Source organism: Gobius niger (genome assembly GCF_951799975.1).
Source record: "Gobius niger genome assembly, chromosome: 13".
NCBI lineage: Eukaryota > Metazoa > Chordata > Actinopteri > Gobiiformes > Gobiidae > Gobius > Gobius niger.
The window spans coordinates 3,450,170-3,474,295 of record NC_136864.1 but is presented as its reverse complement, the minus strand read 5'-3'; the positions used below and the strand labels follow the sequence as shown (position 1 = coordinate 3,474,295).

General features: G+C 44.1%; 1 protein-coding gene across 2 annotated transcripts in view; it reads left to right on the top strand.

The window, feature by feature from the left end:
• LOC306972953 (atrial natriuretic peptide receptor 1-like) overlaps positions 1-24,126 on the top strand; it is a 62,902-nt gene that overhangs the window by 22,556 nt on the left and 16,220 nt on the right. For both annotated transcript variants that reach the window (XM_079569695.1, XM_079569694.1), the window contains exons 3-5: positions 1,631-1,818; positions 5,692-5,805; positions 6,590-6,791. In XM_079569695.1, the coding sequence (XP_079425821.1) occupies positions 1,631-1,818; positions 5,692-5,805; positions 6,590-6,791 (504 nt within the window). The remainder of the gene's footprint in view (positions 1-1,630; positions 1,819-5,691; positions 5,806-6,589; positions 6,792-24,126) is intronic.

Here is a 24,126-nt window from a genome sequence, read left to right as displayed (position 1 = left end):
CTGGGACACAGTGAACTACGTGATACTTTGATACGAAATGTCCCAACAGAGGAGGACGGGAGGGCATCTGACACATCAAACCACTTGATCGTCGCCGTTGACTCCATCTTTGATTGCCTCTGCCGGGGTTCCAATCAGAGGCTCCGGATCCGTTTACGTTAGCCGGGTGTTAGCGCTGCGGGAGGCTGACGACCAACACTTCCTGTCTGCTGCAGCCACTTCCTGTCTGTCCCCTCCACTGACAGCTTCATCAGCCCCACGCTGTGAACAGGACACATGGCAACCGCACTCACCTAATTAAGTGGGAAAAACAATGATTTCGTTCAATCAGGAAGAACAAGGAAACTGGAGTTTAAACTTGTGTTTTCTATATGTACACATGTGTTGTGTGAAAAAGGAAAGGAGGAGGAGTTTCAGCCCACTCTTCTTTGCAGAATCATGGGCCTATCTCCCTGGAGAGAGTTGCGTAGACTTGGATCGCACAACTTGGATTGACTCGCACATACAAAGAGCCTACATCACCGGCCTAGAGACTAGTTGGAGACTAGAGTTGCTGCTACGCATGGAGATGTCTCCAATTTGTCCCCTGGAGATAATGTGAATCACTATTTGTTGACCTCAAGCTGTGAGACGTTTCTGTGACGTCGCTGAAATGTCTCAGAGACCTGCCCGATCCCCTGGAGACCTCAAAGAGTATGGAGTGTCTTTGAGATCTCCTCACTACAACATATAGTATTTGCAACAGACCATGCAGAGACCACTGATCTCCGCTGAAAACAATTCCGTTTATTTAGACTACCAGGAGACTCACCTCATCTCCAGGGGACGTCTCAGAGACATGTGCGTGACCAGTGGCAACTCGAGCCTCTAACTAGTTTTGGATTTTTGACACAGGACCTCATTTCCTAGTTATCCAGAGTGTTGCTGATTTCTGGAGATTTTTTTGTAATTCAAGCAGTTCTTATATTTGAAGAGTTTCGTGGCGCTAGGCTAGTGCAAGGCTAGCGCATTTCTATGGTATCAGCTAGCCTGCATTAAAAACAGTCTGACCCGCTCCACACTGAGGCAAATCACTTATAACACCAGACTAACCATATAAATATCTGTATCAATAGAGTAATTTTAACCATTTTGCATTTAAAATAACCTTTATTTGAGCAGCATCAGCTTCGTGGTTGTATAAGCTACACGGCGGCAGAGTTATCTGCTAGAAAATAGTCCCTCAAAATGCGATCATTTATGTGATGCAAGGTCAGTTATATTCCAAAAATTACTCTATATACTATTGGAGCAGGCCAGACTGTTTTTAATGCAGGCTAGCTGATACCATAGAAATGCACTAGCCTAGTGCCACAAATCTCTTCAAATAAAAGAACTGCATGAATTACAAAAAAAAATCTCCAGAAATCAGCAACACTCTGGATAACTAGGAAATGAGGCCCTATGTCAAACATCCTGAAATATCCCTTTAACTCAGTTTTGAGCATGAATGAAGTTCTGAGGTCTGAGGTCTTCAGGTCATCATCATCCCGTGCTAATTGTTATAGACTCAACACACTGTTCTACCTGATGATGTCACGAGGTGGTGTTTTTTTACCCTCGTTTAACAGCCTCTCCTGTGTGTCCTCAGTCATGTTCATCTGCTGCTCGCCGGATGTCTTCAGGAGGTTGATGATTGAATTCCGAACTGCTGACCTGCCCCATGAGCAGTACGTCTTCTTCTACATTGACGTGTTCGGTGACAGCCTGAACTCGGAGCCCAAAACACCCTGGGTCCGAGGTGACGAATACGACCACATCGCCAAGGAAGCATTTCAGGTAACGCCTACCCAGAGAGAGGCTTAACCAGAAACTAGTTTATTTTAGAATCCACATGTTAGCACGCTCACAGCACAAATACACCAGGGTCTGTTCAGTCATGGAAAACCTGGGAGAAACTACACCACCACTGAAGAAAACAAAGTCAGAACCTGGATTTAACTAGTGTAGCTTCAACCCAGCACTGCTTGGTCGCAGTACGTGGCACGGCATGGTTTTTCATGTTTATTATTTTTCTCGTTTGATTGATTAAAATCACTATTTCAAATGACAAAATCCCAAATCCCAGGCTCTGAGAACTGAGGGTTTATAGAGCGCACGGCCTCTATAAAACTAATAAGAAACATTGCACATTCAAGCCGCGCCATATGTCCGCGGGTTTTGGGCGGTTCAACAGACATTCTTGCTGAGATCTGGCAACCCGGCTTATAACTGTTATCATCTGGGGCTGCTGCAGTTGATCAGGTTTAGCAACACTTTGTCAAGCTGAGGACCAAAGATATTTGACCAGTCCAGTGTATCGTCCATACGATGTTCGTCCGGTGTTTTGGGGGTCTGTAAGCGAACATTTTACAAACTAGGTCCCAGAGTGGAGAGTCTCTGCAACTTTTAATAAAGCGATGACATCACAGCTCCAGAGTGGTGACTGTAATCCATAATCTACCGACCTTATAATGAGTTTTCCTCATGGATCTATAATGGTTTTACTCTGCTCCTCTTTGCTCCACTGCAGTCCACAAGCCACAGGTGACAAGAAGAAAAACATGAGTCAGTCTGTGCTTTTGGACTGACAGTAAAAGTCCGGTCTTTAGTCCCGTTACGTCTGAAGAATAAACTCTCCTCCTCGTCTCTTCTGTAAATCCTTGAATCAGTTTCATTTTCACTGTTTACATTCCACAAAAGTTTACTGCGTCCTCGACATCTTGCTTTATCATCTGTGTTAGCCTCACAGCGCCTCACACAGGCCTGGAAGATGAATTGCACCGCTTTCACAGACCTGAGTCGACCCATGTGGACGCACACATTTACTAAGCTGGCTTCAGGCTTACAAAGAAAGTTTCTGAAAATAGAAGCGTTTTGTCTTTGTGTGGATATAGCCTTTATGTGCCCAAAGAATGAGATCAGCTGACGACCTGGACATCCTGAACGGCCACCATAGGGTCCAAATCTGAACCCTGAACCTGTGTCTTGTTCCCTCATGTGTTTAAAGCCTCGTCTCCCTTGTCGGTTCATTGTTTAGCCCTGGTTCTTTTCAGTTTTTGTTCCTTCAGTTTCATCACCGGGCTTTAGGTTCTTTTCCTCCTTCAAACCATGACAGCTACAACAAAATATAAGAGTGTGTGACCTTTTTGGGGGGAGACTTAGTTTTATCAGGCAGTGTGCGAGCTAACCCAGGGTTGAAGTCCCAGTAGAGGACATTATTTACGTCCCTCGCTCTCATCAAGTTGTTTCTACATATTTGTTTTGTCCTGTTTGAAGATTTAACTTTACCCGTCTGCGTCTGACGTCACAGTAACCGCATTTGAGCTCGGTCTCCTCCATCGCTGCGGCTTAATCTGAGATAATCTAATCATCTGTGCCAAACAGGCAGCCATAAAACCACATGCACAAAACGCACACGGAGCGCACGAGCAGCAGAGACAGAACACACAGGACAGGACCAGGACAGGACCAGGACAGGACCAGGACAGGACCAGGACAGGACCAGGACAGGACCAGGACAGGACCAGGACAGGACCAGGACAGGACCAGGACAGGACCAGGACAGGACCAGGACAGGACCAGGACAGGACCAGGACAGGACCAGGACAGGACCAGGACAGAACCAGAGCTAAATGAGGACAAATCCAGAGCTAAACCAAGACTAAACCATAAAAAACCCAACCTGGCCAGCTACACATGCTTTTCCTACAAAGACATGTGTCGGTGTGGCATTACGAAAGGTGGTGGTACCAATTTGTTACATTAAAATCCCTTAAAGCCCGACAACGCCACTCCATATAGAAGACAGGATGATCCTTTTACATTCATTCATCAGTGTCACAAGTTGGGTTGATTGAAAATAGTGGATGTGGCTGTTTTAAAAAGACTAAGAACTAACATTTAATTGATAGAATAGGTAGTGTAATCAATCAAACCATCCATCCATTTTCTTCCACTTGTCTGTTGCCGGATCAATCACACTGCACCAGCCCCTATGGCTCCTCCTGCAGGTGAAGGACGGCCTCATATTCTTACCAGGCCTGTTGGTCTCTCTTGGCAACTAGGACCTGTTTGCCCTGGGAGACCCTGCCTTAAAATCACTTAAAGCCACTCCCTAGAAACACAGAAGACAGGATGTTCCTTTTACATTCATTCATTGCTAGGCTGCACTTTTAGCTTTTAGTTCATCATTGTCACAAGTTGGGCTGATTGAAAATAGTGGATGTGGCTGTTTTAAAAAGACTATTAACTAAAATTGAATTGAGAGTATACAATAGGTATATATAGGTGCCGTGTCTGAATAAAACCAACAACAGATAAACTCCATCCATCCATCCATCCATCCATCCATCCATCCATTTTCTTCCGCTTTTCCATTGCCGGGTCCCAAATATCTTTAATTACAATTAAATTACAAATGGCCCATATAACAAACAAATAAAACCTGATTATATGAAAAGTTAAAAATGGTGGCAAGCATGCGTTGGTAAAGTGCAGTGTCCAAACCCGGGCCGTCCTCCCCTCCAAAGACCGGGCCTCACCCATGCACTGTGTAACATGGTTCAGACCCCAATTCAAAACCAATTAAAATACTGTGATTTTCTTGATTTTGTGCAAATCATAATCAAATGTTTTAATTGGGTACAAGACATTCACCATTCTCTGCAAGACATACATTTTTTTTTATATAGTTCGGGAATGTCCACAGTTACCATGGAGATCCGCCATCTTTGCAGCTGTTAGCATACATTTCCATAGACTAACATTAGCTAAAAACAGTATAAAAAGTGGAGAAAAAAACAGTGGAACGACTCCGTTAGCTGCTGAGATACTGCTGGTAAATACATCTAACACAGATGTATCCATACAATGGCTGCTAAACCCATAATGCTTAGCGATATGACGTCACATTCCCGAACTCTATCAGCCACTTTAGACATTTTATGACCATTAAACACTGGGAATTAAATGTGTTTTCTGAATTCTACACACTCCGCTCCCTCTAACAAACAAGGAGATCATACTCAGACGTCACAGTCACACTTAGTGGCTTTGAGCGTGTGTCAGACCAACAGATTATTATTAGGGTCAAGAGCTACATGTCAGAGTGAAATTATTCACACACATGGTCCAGTGTCCCGGTGTCCAGGCAGGTAAAGGGACAACATCCTTGTTCGCAAAGAAGAGGAGAAACAAACACTGATTCTAGAGGAACTGGAGGTGAAAGCTGAGATGCAAGATCTACTGCATCATTTCTCGCAATCACGTAATATGAGGGACTGTCTGAAGTGGATATAGCGGAAGTCAGGTTGCTATTCCCTTTGAATCCATTACAAAACAGACTTTACTTACTTTACATGGGATTGAACTGAAACCACCTCTTTCCTTCTCTCTCAATGAAAAAGCATTATAAATTGAAAACAGTAGGGAAAAATAACACAGACAGATTTTTCACCAGCGGCAAAAGCAGCTCAAGTCCGCAGTTTAACCGTGGACCTGGCAACCCGCCCCCTTAGGTGAGCGCAGAGAGGTCGATCTCTCACACTGACAGACAGAAACAAACTGTCAGCGACGGATTTGTAAAGACAATAAATCATCCCGACTGCCCAGGAGTATGGGAGGGTGGAAGGGCATCTGATGCACAAAGTAATGGAATATTGTTTGTTTCAGAGCGTGAAGATCGTGACCTACAGAGAACCTCAGAACCCGGAGTATAGTGACTTTGTGAAGCAGCTCAAGGCCGACGCCAAGGAGAAATTCAACTTCAATGTAGAAGACACACTGGTGAGGATTAAACCAGGACTAAACCGGGACTTAACCAGGACTAAACCAGGACAAAACCGGAGCTAAACCCGGCACAAAACCAGGACCTAACCAGGGATTTAACCAGGACTAAACCGGGACTAAACCAGTACATAACCAGGACAAAACCAGGGATTAAACTGGGACTTAACCCGGGACTAAACCAGGACATAACCAGGACTTTACCAGGACTAAACCAGGACTAAGCCAGGACTAAACCAGGACTAAACCAGGACATAACCAGGACCTAACCAGGGATTTAACCAGGACATAACCAGGGATTTAACCAGGACTAAACCAGGACATAACCAGGGATTAAACTGGGACTTAACCCGGGACTAAACCAGGACTAAACCAGGACAAAACCAGGACATAACCAGGACCTAACCAGGGATTTAACCAGGACATAACCAGGACCTAACCAGGGATTTAACCAGGACATAGCCAGGACCTAACCAGGGATTTAACCAGGACTAAACCAGGACTAAACCGGGACTAAACCTGGACATAACCAGGGATTAAACCGGGACTTAACCTGGGACTAAACCAGGACATAACCAGGACAAAACCAGGACCTAACCAGGGACTAAACCAGAACTAAATCATGACTTAACCATGGATTAAACCAGGACTAACCCAGGGAATAACCAGGACTACACTGGTGTTAAACCAGGACTTAACCAGGACTAAACCAGGCCTAAACCAGGCCTGATAATAACATGGTATGTAAAGTGTAGGTTGTCTGAGGTTCCTGCCGTGTTCTCAGATGAACATCATTGCCGGAGGGTTCTACGATGGTCTGATGCTCTACGCCCACGCTCTGAACGAGTCCTTAATCGAGTTCAACAAAACCGGGTCCGTCCCGGCCCTGGAACCGGTCCCGCACCAGGGGCTGGACCACATCCTGCGAGCGTCGCGTCCGAGCGGAGCTGAGGTGACCGGGAGGATGTGGAACCGCACTTACCACGGTCAGTCACTCAGGGGTCGCTCCAAGTCTGCTTTAAAATAATGTTGTGGTCTCAATGTTCGAATCTGGGTCCGTTTTTCTAACCGGCCTTTGTATCTCCGTCGTGACAGTGTTTGAACAGAGACTCATTGATTCAGAGGCTTATACGGATTCTGTAATTGCATGACAGACTCATGTTTGTGATTATCCTCCAGACTGGATGAGTTTCTCAGAAAATCAGATTAACCCATGGTACAATTGTCTCTCGCAATTATCGTCTGTGAATGAGACGTGACTGAGGCTGTGAAACTGGGACCTGGTGCTTTACTGTGTAGAAAGAGCCTCAGCACGGACATTTTACAAATGAAAAAATGAAAACAATACTGTAATCTTGGATAAGACCTCAGCTGGCACTCTCTGAAGAACTGGACTCTATAAACGTGGAAGGTGAAATGAATGAATTGAGCACCGGTGCCTGTGCTATAATTAAATGATACTTTCACGGGTCCAGGTTATAATAATGGGGGTTTGAGTGTCCGCTGATCTGATATTAACCAATAAGAGACTTCTTTAAAAGTGACTGTTATGGTCCTCTTTTCTCCATTGTGAGATCAATGAAGTCTTATCTTTTCTTGCAACGAGATGTTACAGATCAATAAATATATCTATGAATAAACTGTAATGGACAAACATTAACAAGGATCACTGGACTTTTCTACAATATCCGTGGCTCACGACTCAAACTCACAACATTAATCTGATCAGTATAACTTGTGCATTACAAATACATTATGCCAGTAACGTGTTTACCTTAATAAATCCTCTCCGTTGTCCCTCTGGGGGTAATACAAGTGTTAATGGGATGATTGGAGGGTCTTTCATCTCCCCCTGGTGTCTCTGGCCAGAAAACCATGTTTGCAACTTGACTGCCACCGGTCCGGAGCAACCAATACACACTAATGGAATCGGATATTTGGCATCGATACCTGATGTCGTATTTTATCCAGTATTGGCTCCGTTATCTGATCCCAGTATCGGACCCTTGCATCCCTTATACACATTTTGTAAATCCCAGCCTCTGTCCTGGCGATTTTCGAGCCGGTGTTGCCCGTACATTTACAGAGTGTTGTTAGCAACATTAAAGTACACAGTCTAGTGAGATTAATCATCAAGCCACTGCCCACTCCACATCCAAATATGAAATATTCCAGCTTCAAAGTGAAGTGGTTTCAGGAAGTGAAGTGGTTTCAGGTTTTCCCTCCACAGTAACAGACTCGTGCAGGTGTCAGCTCCATATACGCTCTGCTTCAATATGCACTCCACAGATAAGAGGTCATGTTTGAGGTCAAACTCATCAGCACTCAGCGCTCCATCTGCAGATTCATTATGAAGCTCTGGCTGTGTCTGCACGTTCCTTATCATGTAGCTACGATACAGATAGTTTCTCTCCAATATTGTGGCACTCATTGAAATACTGCTTGACTGCAAAAATAAGCTCTTACAAAATCTGCCTGTAAATTTAGACTACACGATTTTGACAAAATAATCGACTTCTCTTTTCTTTTCTGACAAATATTGCAATTCGATTTGACACATTTAAATACATCGACTGCCAGTATCCCCTTTGTGGTAACACTGCAGTGAATCACGAGGTGGAGCGCACAGGGTTTCTTACAAGGAGCTCATTCCCTCCTCAGATGAGACGCCCTGGATTCGTGTGAACGTGCCTGTTTGTGAAAGGCCTCTGAGACCCGTCGCTTCCCGGTTCAGAGCCGGGAGAAGGCCGTAGGGTCGAGTCTAAGAGAGTTTCCTTTGGCTCTGGGCCTATCGCAGTCCTGATATCAGCTGCAAGGCCCTGCGAGGTACCAGGGTCGAAGCATGTCAGAGGGAGAGAATGAGCAGTATGTTCCCGAACAGACCGCAACAAAACCAGCACTGGACTAACCGTTCCTTTTTACCACCTCAGAAACATGGCGAAGATCCACCCCTTTTTGTCCATTTATTGTCAGTAGAATTGCTAACTAAAACACTTTACTTGCTGGTCTCCCAAAAACAATCCATTTACCATCTCCAACCTTTAAAGATGGTTCTTTTAGTAAGAAAGAAGGTTTGTTGAGGCCCTGGCTGACACCTTCTCCAGGACGGCATCCCAGCTGTGGGATAAGGTGTACGCTCCATCGTCCCGGTTCATTGATGTTGATGCACGTTTCCTGATCTCGATGGCTTCCCTGGGTTTGTCCCAGTTCATCACGTGGTTCTCCCTCTTGCAATGACCCGATATGTGTGATCTGAGATTTTCTTGCAGTGCTTGGTGAAAGTTAGCTCATGTTGTCCTTGTTGGACGAGTAATGTGCGGCTTTGAGTGTAGATGTTCCTTTTGAAAGACTGACATTTCGTTTCCGAGGCAGGGGCAGCATATATTTGAGCCTATTGACAAGACTGTTTCTCGCTGACTACAAACGGCCCAGGCAGGTCGGCAATCGGCTCAGAGGAAAGCCATATCACACCCCCCTCCCAGCTGAACCTCCTGTTAGTCAGACGAGGCAGGAGAGTAGACTTTCTCCAAAATGCAGCCCTCAGTATTACAATTGATGTGGCAGGAGATGCAGAGATGATTTTTCCTATACGCAAACTATGTAAGGTGTGTATGGCCCCGCAGCCGCAAGGGCCTCACATCTCAGTTAAACTACGGGGTTGTTTCACTGATTAATCAACGCGTTGTTACGGGACAGGCTCTGACACTCACTCACTCTCCGCCTACTTTGCCACATATAACACCGAAACAGAGCAGTCTGATTAAGTTGATGAGCAGGAGAGACCGACCACCTTCCCCCGGTCACTTCCAAAGAGTGTCCCCGCTCAGCCGTCTGTCTCCTGGTGTCACCCGTGTCCCGGGCGCTGCTCTCATGTTTTCTGTGGACTCGGGGCATTGGCCACACACTCTCTTCTTATTGTCTCTAGCGGAGAATCAGGACAGTAGTTTGGCGAATAGACGAGGGTAAAACCGTTCTTCGTGGCCCATTTGTCTCAAAGGGGAGTTGAATCCACACGGTGTCTCATGAGCCCAGTTACTCACAGTAACTCTGGTTCTCTGAATGTGCACAATCTATAATGAGTCTACTCACAGGCTCAGTGGTCAGACAGAAATAACAGTCAGGTGCAGGTTTCAGTTAGTTTTAAATCAGCGGTTCCCAAACTGTGGGTCGGGGACCAGAGGTGCGAGAATGGGACCATTTGCCATTTTAAAAAGTTGGGAAATAGACTAATAGTCCTACATCCCAGTCTGACAGTGGCTTAGTGGTTAGTGGTTAACACACAGGGACGGGGCCTGAATTGAGGTCATTATGTTCCCCTCCTACCTTGCACTAATGGATTCTTCATCGAATAATGGGACGTGTACGGTAAGGCCCCGTCTGGATTTTTGCTTAGGGCCCCAGAAGGGCCAGCACCGGCTCTGAGGAGATGATACAGCAAGTTTAATAATTCCACTCGATAAAAACCTTAACAACAGACAGAACCGCATTCCAACAGTTTAAACCTCACTTCAACATGCAGCCCTCAGGGAAAAAGTTTGTGAAAAAGGTTTGGACACACCTAATGTAACTGAGAAGTCCATAGATATAAACCAAGTCTTTGTGGTTTAAAACAGGGCTTGGAGAGGGGAAAGAACCGTTTCAATAAGGTGAAATACTTATGTTATCCTGAGGTTCTGATTAATAATACAGATGTTCTTTTCATCAGAGACCAGGATTAGAGTTGTTTAAGTGTTTCAGCCGATATCTGCTGAATCTGCTGAAGCATCACTTATCAGCTGTTGTTTCTTCCAAGATGTGGCCAGTCTGACGGGTTCATGAGCCATAGCATTATATACTGTTTGAACAGTTAAATGTGTCCATGATCTCCTTATTACAAGGACTTCCCTCCACTTTGAGGTGCACAAGCTGTGTGCTTAAAATACACAAGAAAAAGCTAAAATAACCATAATGAAATACCAAACAGACCACAATGAAACTTGGACTGTTGGACAAACGAAAGCATTAAAGCGGGTCTGAACTGGGACAAAGTTCAGCCCTCCCCCTGTATTGTCCTTTTCTATGATAATGTCCATATTTCTGGTGGTCCTCTGACCTCCTCGTGTTGCGCAGATGGAGCAGTGATGTAAAAACTGCAGCTGGTAACAATTTGAGCTCGAGTCGGCTCCTCTTTGGTCCTGAGCTCAGAGCTGGAACTAAACCAGGACTTACTGCAACAGAGAAGCCCGGGGGGGAGGAGGGAGAGATTAAAAGAGAGAGAACGGTGAAAGGGGGAGAGAGAGTGAGAGGAGAGTGAACATGTCTACTTTGTGTAACCTACTGAAAGGCTGCTTTAAAGGGGTGTCCAAAGGTTCTCCAGAGGCCATTGAGGATCCAGATGTTTCCTCTTAACCAGGAAGTGCCTGTACCCTAAGTGCGAGCATTTCCCCTGTTTACTTCCTGTTAGTGCGCCCGACGCTATAGCCTCCTGGATGTAGAAGGGATCTGTCAGAGTTACGTCAAACTCCAGCTTGTAAACTGTGGGCGTTAGTGCGCTCAGACCAAACAAACTCTTCTAGGACTCAGGAGGTCTGTTTAAGATGAGACAGATGTTTGGGTCAGATTTCTGTTTTGATCGGAAACGGGTCGTCCTCCTCTTTTCTCATCACAGAGATCGATGCTGGATCTGCAGAAGTGCTTCATATTTGATAGAATATAGGCCTCCCCCTCAGCGCAAACCCTAACCCTAGCCTATAACCCCAACCCTAAATCCCACAAAAACCCTAACCCTGCTACTCCTACATAATAATAATAATAATGGATTTCATCTATAACACACTTTACCCGGACACTCATGGACACTGGAGCCCTGAGGTGGTCAGGCAGGGTGTTCCTGGGAGCCCATGACTGAAATGCCCATGGGTTTCAGCGTAGTCCTAGGCCAGTGGAGGCGACAGCTGTTGGAGCTTTGGAGGGATCGTGATGGTGTGTGGACGGTCTGGAGATCTTTGAGGTACTGAGGTGCAGATCCATGAATGCACTGGTGAGTGAGGAGGCAGATTTTGTAGTGGATACGTTGTTGGATTGGAAGCCAGTGCGGGGTACGGAGTATCAGTATCCCTCTGGGTAAGGCAGGTTTTTCCATAATTCTGATTGGCCCTTGACTATGATGGGCCCTTGGGCTCCAGCCCCTGCGAGATCGTTGGAGAAGGTGGCTCTGGGGATGAGGTGTTGTAGATCAGATGGAGGCTGAGCTGCTCCACACAGAAAACCTTGGCTCGTTCTGTTGTCTCTGGAACTTAACCTCTGACCCTCCGCCTTAACTGAGCGCATTTTCTCCAGTTCGGTTTTACACAAATCTATGAGATGAAAACGTGGAAAAAAAGCAACTAAAGAAAAACAGTAAAGTTACAAATACAGTGACAAAAACGGGACAAAACTGTGACAAAACATGATGAAAAAGTGACGAAAATGTGACAAAAATGTGATGAAAAAGTGACAAAAATTTGATGAAAAAGTGATGAAAAAGTGACAAAACAATGACAAAAAATTGACAAAAATGTGATGAAAAAGTGACGAAAATGTGATGAAAAAGTGACAAAAAATGACAAAAAAGTGACAAAAATGGGATGAAAAAGTGACAAAAATATGATGTAAAAGTGACGAAAATGTGACAAAAATGTGATGAAAAAGTGACAAAAATTTCATGAAAAAGTGATGAAAAAATGACGAAAATGTGATGAAAAAGTGACAAAAAATATGATGAAAAAGTGATGAAAATGTATTGAAAAAGTCATGAAAAAGTGACAAAAAATTGATGAAAAAGTGACAAAAATGTGATGAAAAAGTGATGAAAAAGTGACAAAAAATGACGAAAAAGTGACAAAACTGTGATGAAAAAGTGACAAAAATGTGATGAAAAAGTCATGAAAAAGTGACCAAAAAATGACAAAAAAGTGACAAAACTGTGATGAAAAAGTGACAAAAATGTGATGAAAAAGTCATGAAAAAGTGACAAAAATGTGATGAAAAAGTCATGAAAAAGTGACCAAAAAATGACAAAAAAGTGACAAAACTGTGATGAAAAAGTGACAAAAATGTGATGAAAAAGTCATGAAAAAGTGACAAAAAAATGACAAAAAAGTGACAAAACTGATGAAAAAGTGACAAAAATGTGATGAAAAAGTCATGAAAAAGTGACAAAAATGTGATGAAAAAGTCATGAAAAAGTGACCAAAAAATGACAAAAAAGTGACAAAACTGATGAAAAAGTGACAAAAATGTGATGAAAAAGTCATGAAAAAGTGACCAAAAAATGACAAAAAAGTGACAAAACTGTGATGAAAAAGTGACAAAAATGTGATGAAAAAGTCATGAAAAAGTGACCAAAAAATGACAAAAAAGTGACAAAACTGTGATGAAAAAGTGACAAAAATGTGATGAAAAAGTGACAAAAATGTGATGAAAAAGTGACAAAAAAATTACAAAAATGCGACGACAAAGTGACGAAAACTGACAGAAGAGAGAAAAGTGGAAACAAAGTGACAAAGATCTGTTTCAATGAGTTCTGTAGGTCTTAGCTTTCAAATGAGTTGTTCCTCCGGCATGGAGGCTGTGACCTTTTAGATCTGGTGAAGGCGGGACTAAAGAGGTTCAAATCTAATCTCTAACATGTGTGTCAAATATCCTAAAAGTACATTTGAAAAGCCTTAAAGCCAGGAGGGCCTGGGACTGAGCCCTGGGGCACCCCTCCTCCCTCAGGTTTGAATTGCGTCAGTTTGGTGTTGTAACCTCACGTACTTTCCACTCCGTTTGCGTCCGACGTGGCGTTTTGACGGATGTTCTGACACAGTCCTGCTTCAGCCCGAGCGTCGCTTTTTTTACGTCACCGGCTGTGATTAATCACCGCTCACTCGTCGCCGTTTCTCCGTCTGCTCCGAAAACAGACTCCGCAAACTGGCCCCAAACCAAACCGATCCGTCAGCTCGGCCCAAGTGGACTCACATGGTTTGTTTTACTTTGAGACGGGCGAGGAGTGGAGTTTTTATTGTGGCGGGTCACGGTCAGAGGTCAGTGACTCTGACAAACAAAGGCTTTAGTCCAAATGAAGACCTTATTTAGTCCTGGTTTAGACCTGATTACAGGACCAGAGTCGGGCCAAACCAGGTTTAATCCAGAACTATTGGGATTGAACCCGGATTTAAACCCAGACATCACAGGTTAATGGGAAAAGTCTATATTTAGAGATGATAAGACGTAAATAAGAGATGCCCTTCATGTTCCTTCATGTCCTAATGTGTAATGAGCTCAGACCTTTTCACCACAACTGCCTCTAAAATCCTGCACTGTCACTCAAAAAGGTGTGCCGTCATGCACAAGCTTAATATATATAACATTGCAGTTACGTGTAAGTCCTGAGGTGGCAGTAGTGAGTATACAATGACCAACTTGCATCTAGTCCCTTTGTACAAAAACGTACAATTTTTACTTGTTTTTGTGGGTTCAAAACTCAATAAATCATAAATATATATTATAAAGCACGTAACAAAACAACAACCTCATAGAGCTCACAGCCTATAGGCCAGTGTAGCGCCTCATTTGAAAGCTAAGACCTGATGTTAACGGATCCTTTTCCTCATGTTGTTGCCGCGTTGTCATCACTTTTTCAGGTTCTTTATCGTCACCTTTTTGCCACTTTCTTGTATAGTTTTGTCCCTTTTTTTTGTTGCGCTTCCAATTCTTTTTTGTCACTTTTTAAATGTGTTTTCATCCTCATTTTTGTCTCTATTTTGACGCTTTTTTCCCCCCAGAAGCTTTTAGATTTGGGTAATGCCAGACTGGAGAAAATGTGCTCGGTTCAGGTGGGGGTAAGAGGTTAAACGAGCTATACCTGCATTTTTTTATTACAAACAATGCAAGAGGAAGCCACTAAATTAAAATGTCAGATGTATCCCAACTCATTCCAAACTGTCCTATACTAAAAGGAGGACAAAACACATTCCGTTCCAGAAGAAAAAAAAAAAAAAAATCACGTATAGGGCCTTTTAGCACAAGACTGGGAAGCTCGGAGTCAGTTTGAGCTGCTGAAGTGGGAGATGTTGTTGCAAAAGTGTCATGAAAACCACATTTTGAGTAAACCGGCCCGTATACCTCCATGGACTTTAGTGCCTGGCGTCTTTGACAAAGGAAATGACCATATTTGGATTACAGAGTGTTGTCGGGGAGATGCCTTGCGCTTTATGGACACCAAACATAGAACTAGGACTTAAAACTGATGCAGGAGTAAACCAGGAATAAAGCAGAGCCTGAACCCGGACCCCCCCCCATTGAGTCGGGACCTGGTCGTCATGGAAACCCCGCGCCTCACCTGAGCGGCTGCAGCTGCGCTCTGGTCCCGTTAATGGCAGAGATTAGATTCAGCGTCAAATCAGATCAGAGCCGTCTCTCCTCCTGTTCTCCATCATCTGATCCCGGGGACACGGGAGGACGGGGGCTCAGGAGGGACAAATGATTGTAATGAGGATGAGGCGCTTGGCAGTTTCATGCTCTTTTACATATGGCATGATTTAGTAGTGTCCCTTCGCCTCAAACACTCTCTGTGTTTGTGTGGACAACCTGAAAATGTTTTCTTTAAAGGTTTGCATCATCAGGTTCTTAGTGATAGTTTTTGAAATGATGATTCTCTTTGGTTCATCGCCCGTCCCCCCCATGATGTCAAATGATGGTGTGTTGTTATTTCATTTAATTTTAGGTCAATGACAGATCTCAGTCCTGCATTTTGATAATAATTACACCCATCTTTGTCTTTTTTCTTATCACATTATGGGAGACCTGTAAGCTAATCACAGATGCTAACCAGGCATTTTAGGCAAAATACTTCGTAATAAAGCTATTCGTGTGCCGGACCCCGAGGTTGGAGTATTTCCTGCACTGCAAAGGTTTACTCTAATATCGACATTATTATTGCTGGGTTTCAGGTTTTTCCTATTAACAGCATTACACTAAAAAGAAAATGTATGAATTACAAACATGATCATTAACATCAGTCACTGGGTCCATGATCTCTCTGTACAAAACAATGTCCTCAAAAACAAAATATTTTTATCTCTATATCAGTGGTTCTCAACCTTTTGGAGCCGAGACCCCTTTATAACAGTTAAAGGGGTTTGTGACCCCCGCTCGGGTCACACCGTGAGAAATAGGAACACTAGCCTACATAATTCTTAAAAACAAAGAAAAAAACAAATGGCTAAAATGAAATTAATCAAACTACGAACAAAAAATGGCACTCTGGTAAAATAGCAAACACATGCTACAATAAAATATTAGATTATATGCTAATTAGAATATGTATGTTTTATCGAAACCAAATTTGTCTCGCGACCCCCTTGGGGGTCCCGACCCCAGGTTGAGAACCACTGCTCTATATAATATTATAGGCCTTTAGAACGCTGTGATGTCACCTGTAGCCCAGCAATACTGCAAATTGCAATTCACAAAGGATTCTGGGAAATTGTTGAGTGATACAGTAAATTACTGTTAAATACAGTTACATTATTATACTGTAAAAAGTACAACAGAACCCAACAGAAACACATACAGTAAATGACTATAAAATTTACCATAAATAAGAATATGTTATTGTTCGACATTGCAGTAACTAACTGTAATTCATGTTGCAGTATCATTACTGTATTAAGTGTTACTGTAACATTAATATACAGTATCACTAATGTAATTGGCTATACAGTAACTTCCCTTGTTGCCAGTAGGTCAATGTAAAATCTATGATAATGAGGGAAAGGCAGGAGAGATGAGCAGTTTAGTAGCTTTGTAGCTGCAATTCAGGTTCAGTCTGACATCATCCAATGTGGCGGCGTTTTTGTCACATGACTCACAAAAAACAGTTAATTTTCATCTTCCAGGTACAGAGCCTTTAGCACATCCTTCCTGCTCTGTTCGGACTGCACTCTATGTCCCGACAGGAGCCAGGAGCTGTGTTGCTGCTCATATAACCCTTTCATCAATGTAAATCAAGGCCTGTGTCCAGGAGCGTGCACGAGGACAGACAGGAGCGTGCACGTGGGCTGTCAGGAGCGTGCACGTGGGCTGTCATGAGCGTGCACGTGGCTGACTGACGCTCACGGAGGAACCGCTCTGATTACATCCAGGATATTTATGGAGATCGCTGTCACGGTGGATCAGAGCTGCGGGTGAGCGACAGCAGACGAGGCTTTAGTCCTCGTCTGGACCGTCACCATTTAGTCAATATTATTACTGTATATTCAGATGATCTTCGTGAACGCAGGCCTTCGATGACTGAACATAAGAAGTAACTCGTAGTTCCTCCTCCTCCTCAACTAATTACTCCAATTAGCACTTATTAATGACCCTGTGAGTATCTGCTGAGGTCTGCAACACGCCCCGACGCGGGTGCTCCTTCACACAGAAAAATGTGGTAATGAAACACTTCAAAGCAAATCAGCAACAAACTTGGTAATGAGGGTTTCACCTTCACTGAAGTGCTTGATCGAAAAAACAAGAACATTTAAAGGATCTGCATCTGCTATTTTAGCCATTCCAAAGTAAAGTATAAGCATTTATATGATATATTGTACCTCTACCACTGTGGAGCGCTCATTTTTGATAAATATGAGTGTTTTCTGAAGGTATTTTTCCAACCCGGAAGCCAAAGCGCTTGGATTCAGTTAACTCCGCCCCCTCTCTCCGCTCATGCAGATACTTGCAGTTACTATGCAGTTACTTCACGATGCAGTTATAAGGAGTTGACATTTGCAGCACAGCTTCATAAATGGCTAACACACACACACTAACACATGTTTGGATTGACTCACCACCGCTCTGGTCCATCGAGTGTTTACATTATGGGACTCGCGTTGGTAATAAAAGTGAATCCACTTTGGTTCTGGTGAAGGTTCACAAACATCCATCAGAGACAGTCACAGAAAAACACTATTCTGGCTGATAGTCGCCAAATCCCGGAGAGAAACTCCAACTTCTGTTGAGTGGCCTCTTGTTTTGGAAGGTTGAATAAAGTTCTGTCCTCTCGTATCCAAACATGCTTTTTTTTTTCTCCATGCCATTATTGTTAGGTAAGGAAAAAGAACAGGTGTGTCCAGAGTAGGTTAGAAAGAGCTCCTTCTTCACAGCTTTCAGTACAAACATGAGATCTGTTCAGACGCTTCCTTTTTTTTCCTATTGACAGAAATAATGAAAAAAGCTGTTTTACAAATTAGAATCAGGCCGTAAGCATAGAATTAAGACATTACATTACAGACGTCGAGCACTTCCGTTTCGCTCTGACGTCACAGTGGAACAACTGGTTTTCCAGCTGAGGGTGAACAGCTGCTCAGACCAGGATTCAGGAGGATTGTGAGAACTGCGTGAATTAAGTCAAAAAACACTCTGGGGGTGTTTTTGATGAGGAAATAGCAACAACATGGCTAAAAGACGTACTATGAATGGCTCCCTCCAAACATGTTACAAGATCTGGCAACCGGTTATCAGTTTGGATTTCAGCGTATAGCCCTCATTCCTTTCTCATTTATTCCTTTGTCCTTTATCTTTGAAACCATTTAATTTATTACGGCTGTCTTTGTCTTTATTTGTGAGCATCGACTTATCGCGTTTTGTATTTATTGTTCTTGTGTTTATTGAGCAATAAAAAATATTTGAATAATAATAAATGTAGCACAAAGTGAGCTACACACTGTGGGAATGAAAATAAGTTCAAAGCAACAGAATAAAACATTGTTTAAAAGTAAGAATTAAGCAGGCAGCGATCACCAGGTCAACAATGAAGGCTCGCCAGAACTGTTAAAGAATGCAATCCTTGGATCTGAGCGGCTCATACTGTATGTTAAAGGGGAATCAGATAAACATGTAGGACTAAGGCCATTAACAAACCAGACTGAACCAAAAACAGTTTTATTTTAGCCAAAAAAAAACAGCGATGAATTCCATCCATCCATCCATCCATTTTCTTCCGCTTTATCCGGGGCCGGGTCGCGGGGGCAGCAGTCTCAGCAGAGATGCCCAAACTTCCCGATCCACACCCACCTCCTCCAGCTGTTCTGGGGGGACCCCGAGGCGACACCAGGCCAGCTCGGAGACATAGTCCCACCACCGTGTCCTGGGCCTTCCACGAGGCCTTGTCCCACTAGGACATGCCTGGAATACCTCCCGCGGGAGGCGACCAGGAGGCATCCGAAACAGATGCCCGAGCCACCTCAGCTGGCTCCTTTCGACGTGAAGGAGCAGCGACTCTACTCCGAGCTCCTCCCGGGTAGCTGAGCTCCTCACCCGATCTCGGAGGGTGTGCCCAGCCACCCTGCGAAGGAAACTCATTTCGGCCGCTTGTATTCGCGATCTTGTCCTTTCGGTCATGACCCAAATCTCATGACCATAGGTGAGGGTGGGAACGTAGATCGATCGGTAAATCGAGAGCTTTGCCCCGACTCAGCTCCCTCTTCACCACGACAGACGATACAGCGACCGCATCACTGCTGACGCCGCACCGATCCGTCTATCGATCTCACGCTCCATCCGTCCCTCACTCATGAACCAGACCCCGAGATACTTGAACTCCTCCACTTGAGGCAAGGACTCCCCACCGACCCGAAGAGGGGAAACCACCTTTTTCCGGTGGAGAACCATGGCCTCGGATTTGGAGGTGCTGATCCTCATCCCGGCCGCTACACACTCGGCTGCAAACCGCCCCAGTGCGTGCTGAAGGTCCTGGTTCGTTGAAGCCATCAGAACAACATCGTCCGCAAACAGCAGAGATGAGACTCTGAGGCTCCCAAACCGGACACCCTCCGGCCCCTGGCTGCAGCGATGAATTCCAGTGTCACTTAAATCATGATTATTCAAACGATTATTTTGCAAAACAATGTGGAGTCATTCTTTGAAATAAAGTAAAAAGATAGACCACACTATTTTCAGAATTATGAGGATTACAGAATGTTTTGTAATAATCACGATTAACTGAACCAGGACTGATTATAAAAATAATGCCTTACACTTGTGTTGTGCTTTACAAGCCTGCATTAAAGCGCCACACTGTCCACTCACGCCATACTCGGTGGGGGTAGACTACGATTGTGGCCATATTTGCCCTGACGGAAGTGAGGCTACCAGTCTGTGCCATCTGCCCCTCCGACCACCAACCAGCCACTCACACACTACATCCATTCTGGCCTATTGTACATGTTTTTAGTGGTAGAGGAAACCGGAGGAAACCTACACACACACACACAGGGAGAACATGCTAACTCCACACAGGCGGGAATCGAACCCGGGACCTTCTAGCTTTGAACCAGGACTCACGATGCAGAGGTTGTTGTCGTCCCACACTGGCTCAGCTTCTGTTTGCTTCATGCTGTTACTCTCTCTCCCTCTCCCTCTGTTTACTGCTCCCACCCTCGTCCATTAGCTCACAGCGCTAACACATTATCTCATCACTGTGTTTGCTCTTAATAAACACGGCGTGAAGAAAACCACTCAGCTCTCATTAAACCCTGCTCTCACAACACCAGGGCCAGGCCTTCTGAGTGCTCCACTTGTTCCTTTACCCCGTGGCCTTTTGGTCGCCGGTTCCATCTCTGCAGGAGCACGCTGGTGTTTGTCGGAGCACATTATTATTTGAATGTTTGTTTGAAAGTAGAGAAGTACAGTACGCTTTGCTGTGGAGAAAGTGACACACAGCTCAGGAGGAAATGTCAGAGGAAACTGATCCCATCGGAGCGTCCGGTCTGGGCCTTATCTGCACATACTCCTACAGCTCCGCTCTTTAAGGCCCATATCCTGCTGCTCTGACCCTTTCTCTCTTTGCCTGAGTTCTAATGTTGTACCTCACGTGTTTTATTTCATTTATGTTTGCATATTCTGTCATTTTTTTTCTCAGGAGTTCATTCCGGCACTAAACTTATGTCTGTGACCCCATACCTCAATTAAAGCCACATTGTGGAATATTCCAGGATTTATAAATGCTTATCGACTCTCCCGATTAACCCCATGTCCCGCGATGCTCCCGGTCCGTCATTTCTCCTGCTAATCTCACGATTTTACAGTAAAGGAAACAAGTAAGATTGTGAGGGATATATTTGTCACAGTATCCAAAGGAGAGAGTCAGCCCCTCCCCTCAGCGTTACCACGGAGACATGTCACTCACCTCTACTTCACCGTGTGACTAAATGATGTTAAAAAGCTTTGAGACTGCAGACGGTATAGATGTTTTGCTTGAGGCTCCAAAGGTTCTCAATAGGGTTGAGGTCAGGGGAGGAGGGGGTCCACATCATGGGTTTCTCTCCTTTTCTGCCCATAGCAGCCAGTGAGGCAGAGGTATTCTTTACAGCAGGACATGGTGCGTTGTCATGCATGAAGATGATCTTGTTCGGGAAAACACGGCTCTTCTTTTTGTAGCATAGAAGAAAGTGGTCAGTCAGAAAGAGGTCATTATCACACCTTCAGTGATCCAAAAGGGGCTCTCCCCATGATTCTGGCCGAAAACATGACTCCGCCCCCTCCTTACTGACGTCACAGCCTTGTTGGGACATTGTGGCCATTTACCAACCATCCACTACTCTATTGATCTGACCATCCAGGGTCACACGGCCTCATCCGTGAACAAGACTGTTTGAAAATGAGTCCTCATGTATTCCTGAGCCACTGCAGCCGTTTCTGCTTCAGCTTCAATGAACAGTTTTGGGGAGGCCCGGATAGAAGGTTTATGCACAACTGCAGCCTCTGGAGGGTCCTACACCTTGATGTTCAAGAGACTCCAGAGGCACCAGCAGCTTCAAACACCTGTCTGTTGCTTTGTAGCAGCTGTTCTATTCATCTGATGTGTTTGGCAGAAACGGTCCATATTGTGCCTTTATCTGCACAAACCCGTGTGTGTCTGAATCAGTCACAAATCTCTTATCAGTACGATGATTACACTTAATCTTTCATGAAATATCGAAGGTTTTCATACCTAGTCCAAGGCATTCAACTATTTCACGCTTTTCATCAGCAGAGAGATCCTTTTTCTTTTCCTTATTGCTTGAAAATGATGATCTGCTTGATAATGTGGAACATCCTTTTTCAGTAGTTTTTTCCCTTAACTGGGCTTAACCTGAAAACTAATCATCCCAGGTCTCAGAGATTAATGCCAGTGATTCAAAGAGCCCGAGACACGATACCATCCATGAGTTTAATTGAAAATGTTCCCTTTTTGACACTGAAATACAATTTGCATAACAATTTGGAACACAGTGTATAATATATACTTATATATATATTTTATCATAGAATTCATGTGTATCCTCGTTTTTGACCCTTTGTCCTTGTTTTTGGTAAATACAAGGCAAAAAATAACAACAATTATACGCACACCTGGCAAACAACCTTGGGCCGATGTCACTTTTGTTCAGTTTGTCACCCGGCTGTCAGACCATTGTGAAAAAGTTGACTCGAATCTGTGCTTTATGTGCGTCAGAGTTGACAATGACACTAAGTAAAGGGACTTGACTCTGGGATAAATGATCACAGAAAACCTTGTGCTGTTGTGGCTGATTGCCGTATCCGTGGCGTCTTCATGTTCATGCCCTCTGTAGGAATTCGGCAAATTGCGTTGTTTACATTGAGCCGATTGTAGCCCCGCCCCCTTCACTCTCCTCTGATTAGGCCATTCTTCCAGATTGCTCCATTGTCTCCCTCCTCGCCTCTGCTGTCGCCGTCTCCATGCGCTGATTACTTCTCACAAAGGCTTTTTCACCCCTTCTGCTTTCACCAGGAAAGTCCCAGAATCTTATTGTCAAGGGCTAGAGGGGACCATATTGTACATGTTTTAAGTGATAGAGGAAACATAAAGAAGCACAGGGAGAACATGCAAACTCCACTCAGTCGGGAAATGTAACCTTTGTTGGAACTAAAAGAAAGGAAAGAAATTGATTATCCCTGTCAGATGGTTCAGTATTATTTTGTTCTACAGTTTACGTCTGCTTTCTTCTTTTAGCCTAAAATTCCCGGGTAACTGAGCTCCTCACCCGATCTCGCTTGATGCTCCCAGCCACCCTGCGAAGGAAACTCATTTCAGCCGCTTGTATCCGCGATCTTGTCCTTTCGGTCATTACCCAAATCTCATCACCATTGGTGAGGGAGGGAACGTAGATCGATCGGTAAATCGAGAGCTTTGCCCCCCGACTCAGCTCCCTCTTCACATCTTAAAACATCTTAAAAAGTGAAATATCCTGCCCAGAACAGGCCCCAATAAACTGTTTGTGGGACCACGTGGGATAATGCACTGTGAGGTGTCCATTATCACGGAAGCAATCACGTCGTCCAGTCATTTCTGATAATGGACACCTCGTTGTGCATTATCTTTTACGTGCGAGGAAAGTGCTTCTCTTTGGCCCTCATGGCGGGGAGCTGACATTCCCGCAATACTGACTCCGAAGGACACTTTGTAAAGATTCCAATGGAGTCACAGAGAGGATGCTGTCCTATCCAGGCTATGGCTTTAGGGACAAACAACAGGAGCTGATCAGCTGACCACAGGGCTCTGAGCAGAGTGTAGGATTTCAGGAGCTCAGTCGGATGAGAAGAGTGCAGACATCTTCAACGCGTAGTTACACATGAGTGGGAAGTTCTTTCAAAATCAGCGAGGAAGATGAGATGTAAACAAAGGATAAACCATCACCTGCGGGTTTTGTCCTGGTTTAGCCCCTTCAGTACAGATAATATGTGGAGTGTATATTGAGGGCAGTGTTGGGTCAGAGATTATTGAGTCATATTAGCCTCTTCACACTGCAGCAGCGTTTCATTCATAAATCCATGGCAGTGTCTCAGAGCAATGTACACACCGGCTCAGGGACATGAGGATGATGAAAGACACAATACTAGGACAAGGACCTGGATTCAAATGGCTTTATCTAGACCGGCGAGAACGGCAGGTGAAAACATAAAACAGACATAGATTTTGAGATAGTTTTCTCCTTTTACAGCTTAGTTTTAAAGTCAAAGTAAAAAAAACGTGTATCCATTCCCGAACTCTCACATGTTTGGGATCCATATTACACACATGGAATCTCCCCAACAAGACCCTCTAATTCAAATATGGTCAAATCCTTTGTGGAAGACGCCATGTTTTCTCAAAAAAAAAAAAATCATTCCACCTCTCCAAATATAAGCCTTATATTTGCGGCTTTAAAAAATAAATAAAAGCCTCATATTTGTGGCATTTTCACATTAAAAGCCTTAAATTTGCTGCATTTTCAAAATAAAAGTCTTAAATTTGCTGCATTTTCATACTAAAAAGTCTGATATTTACAGCATTTTCAA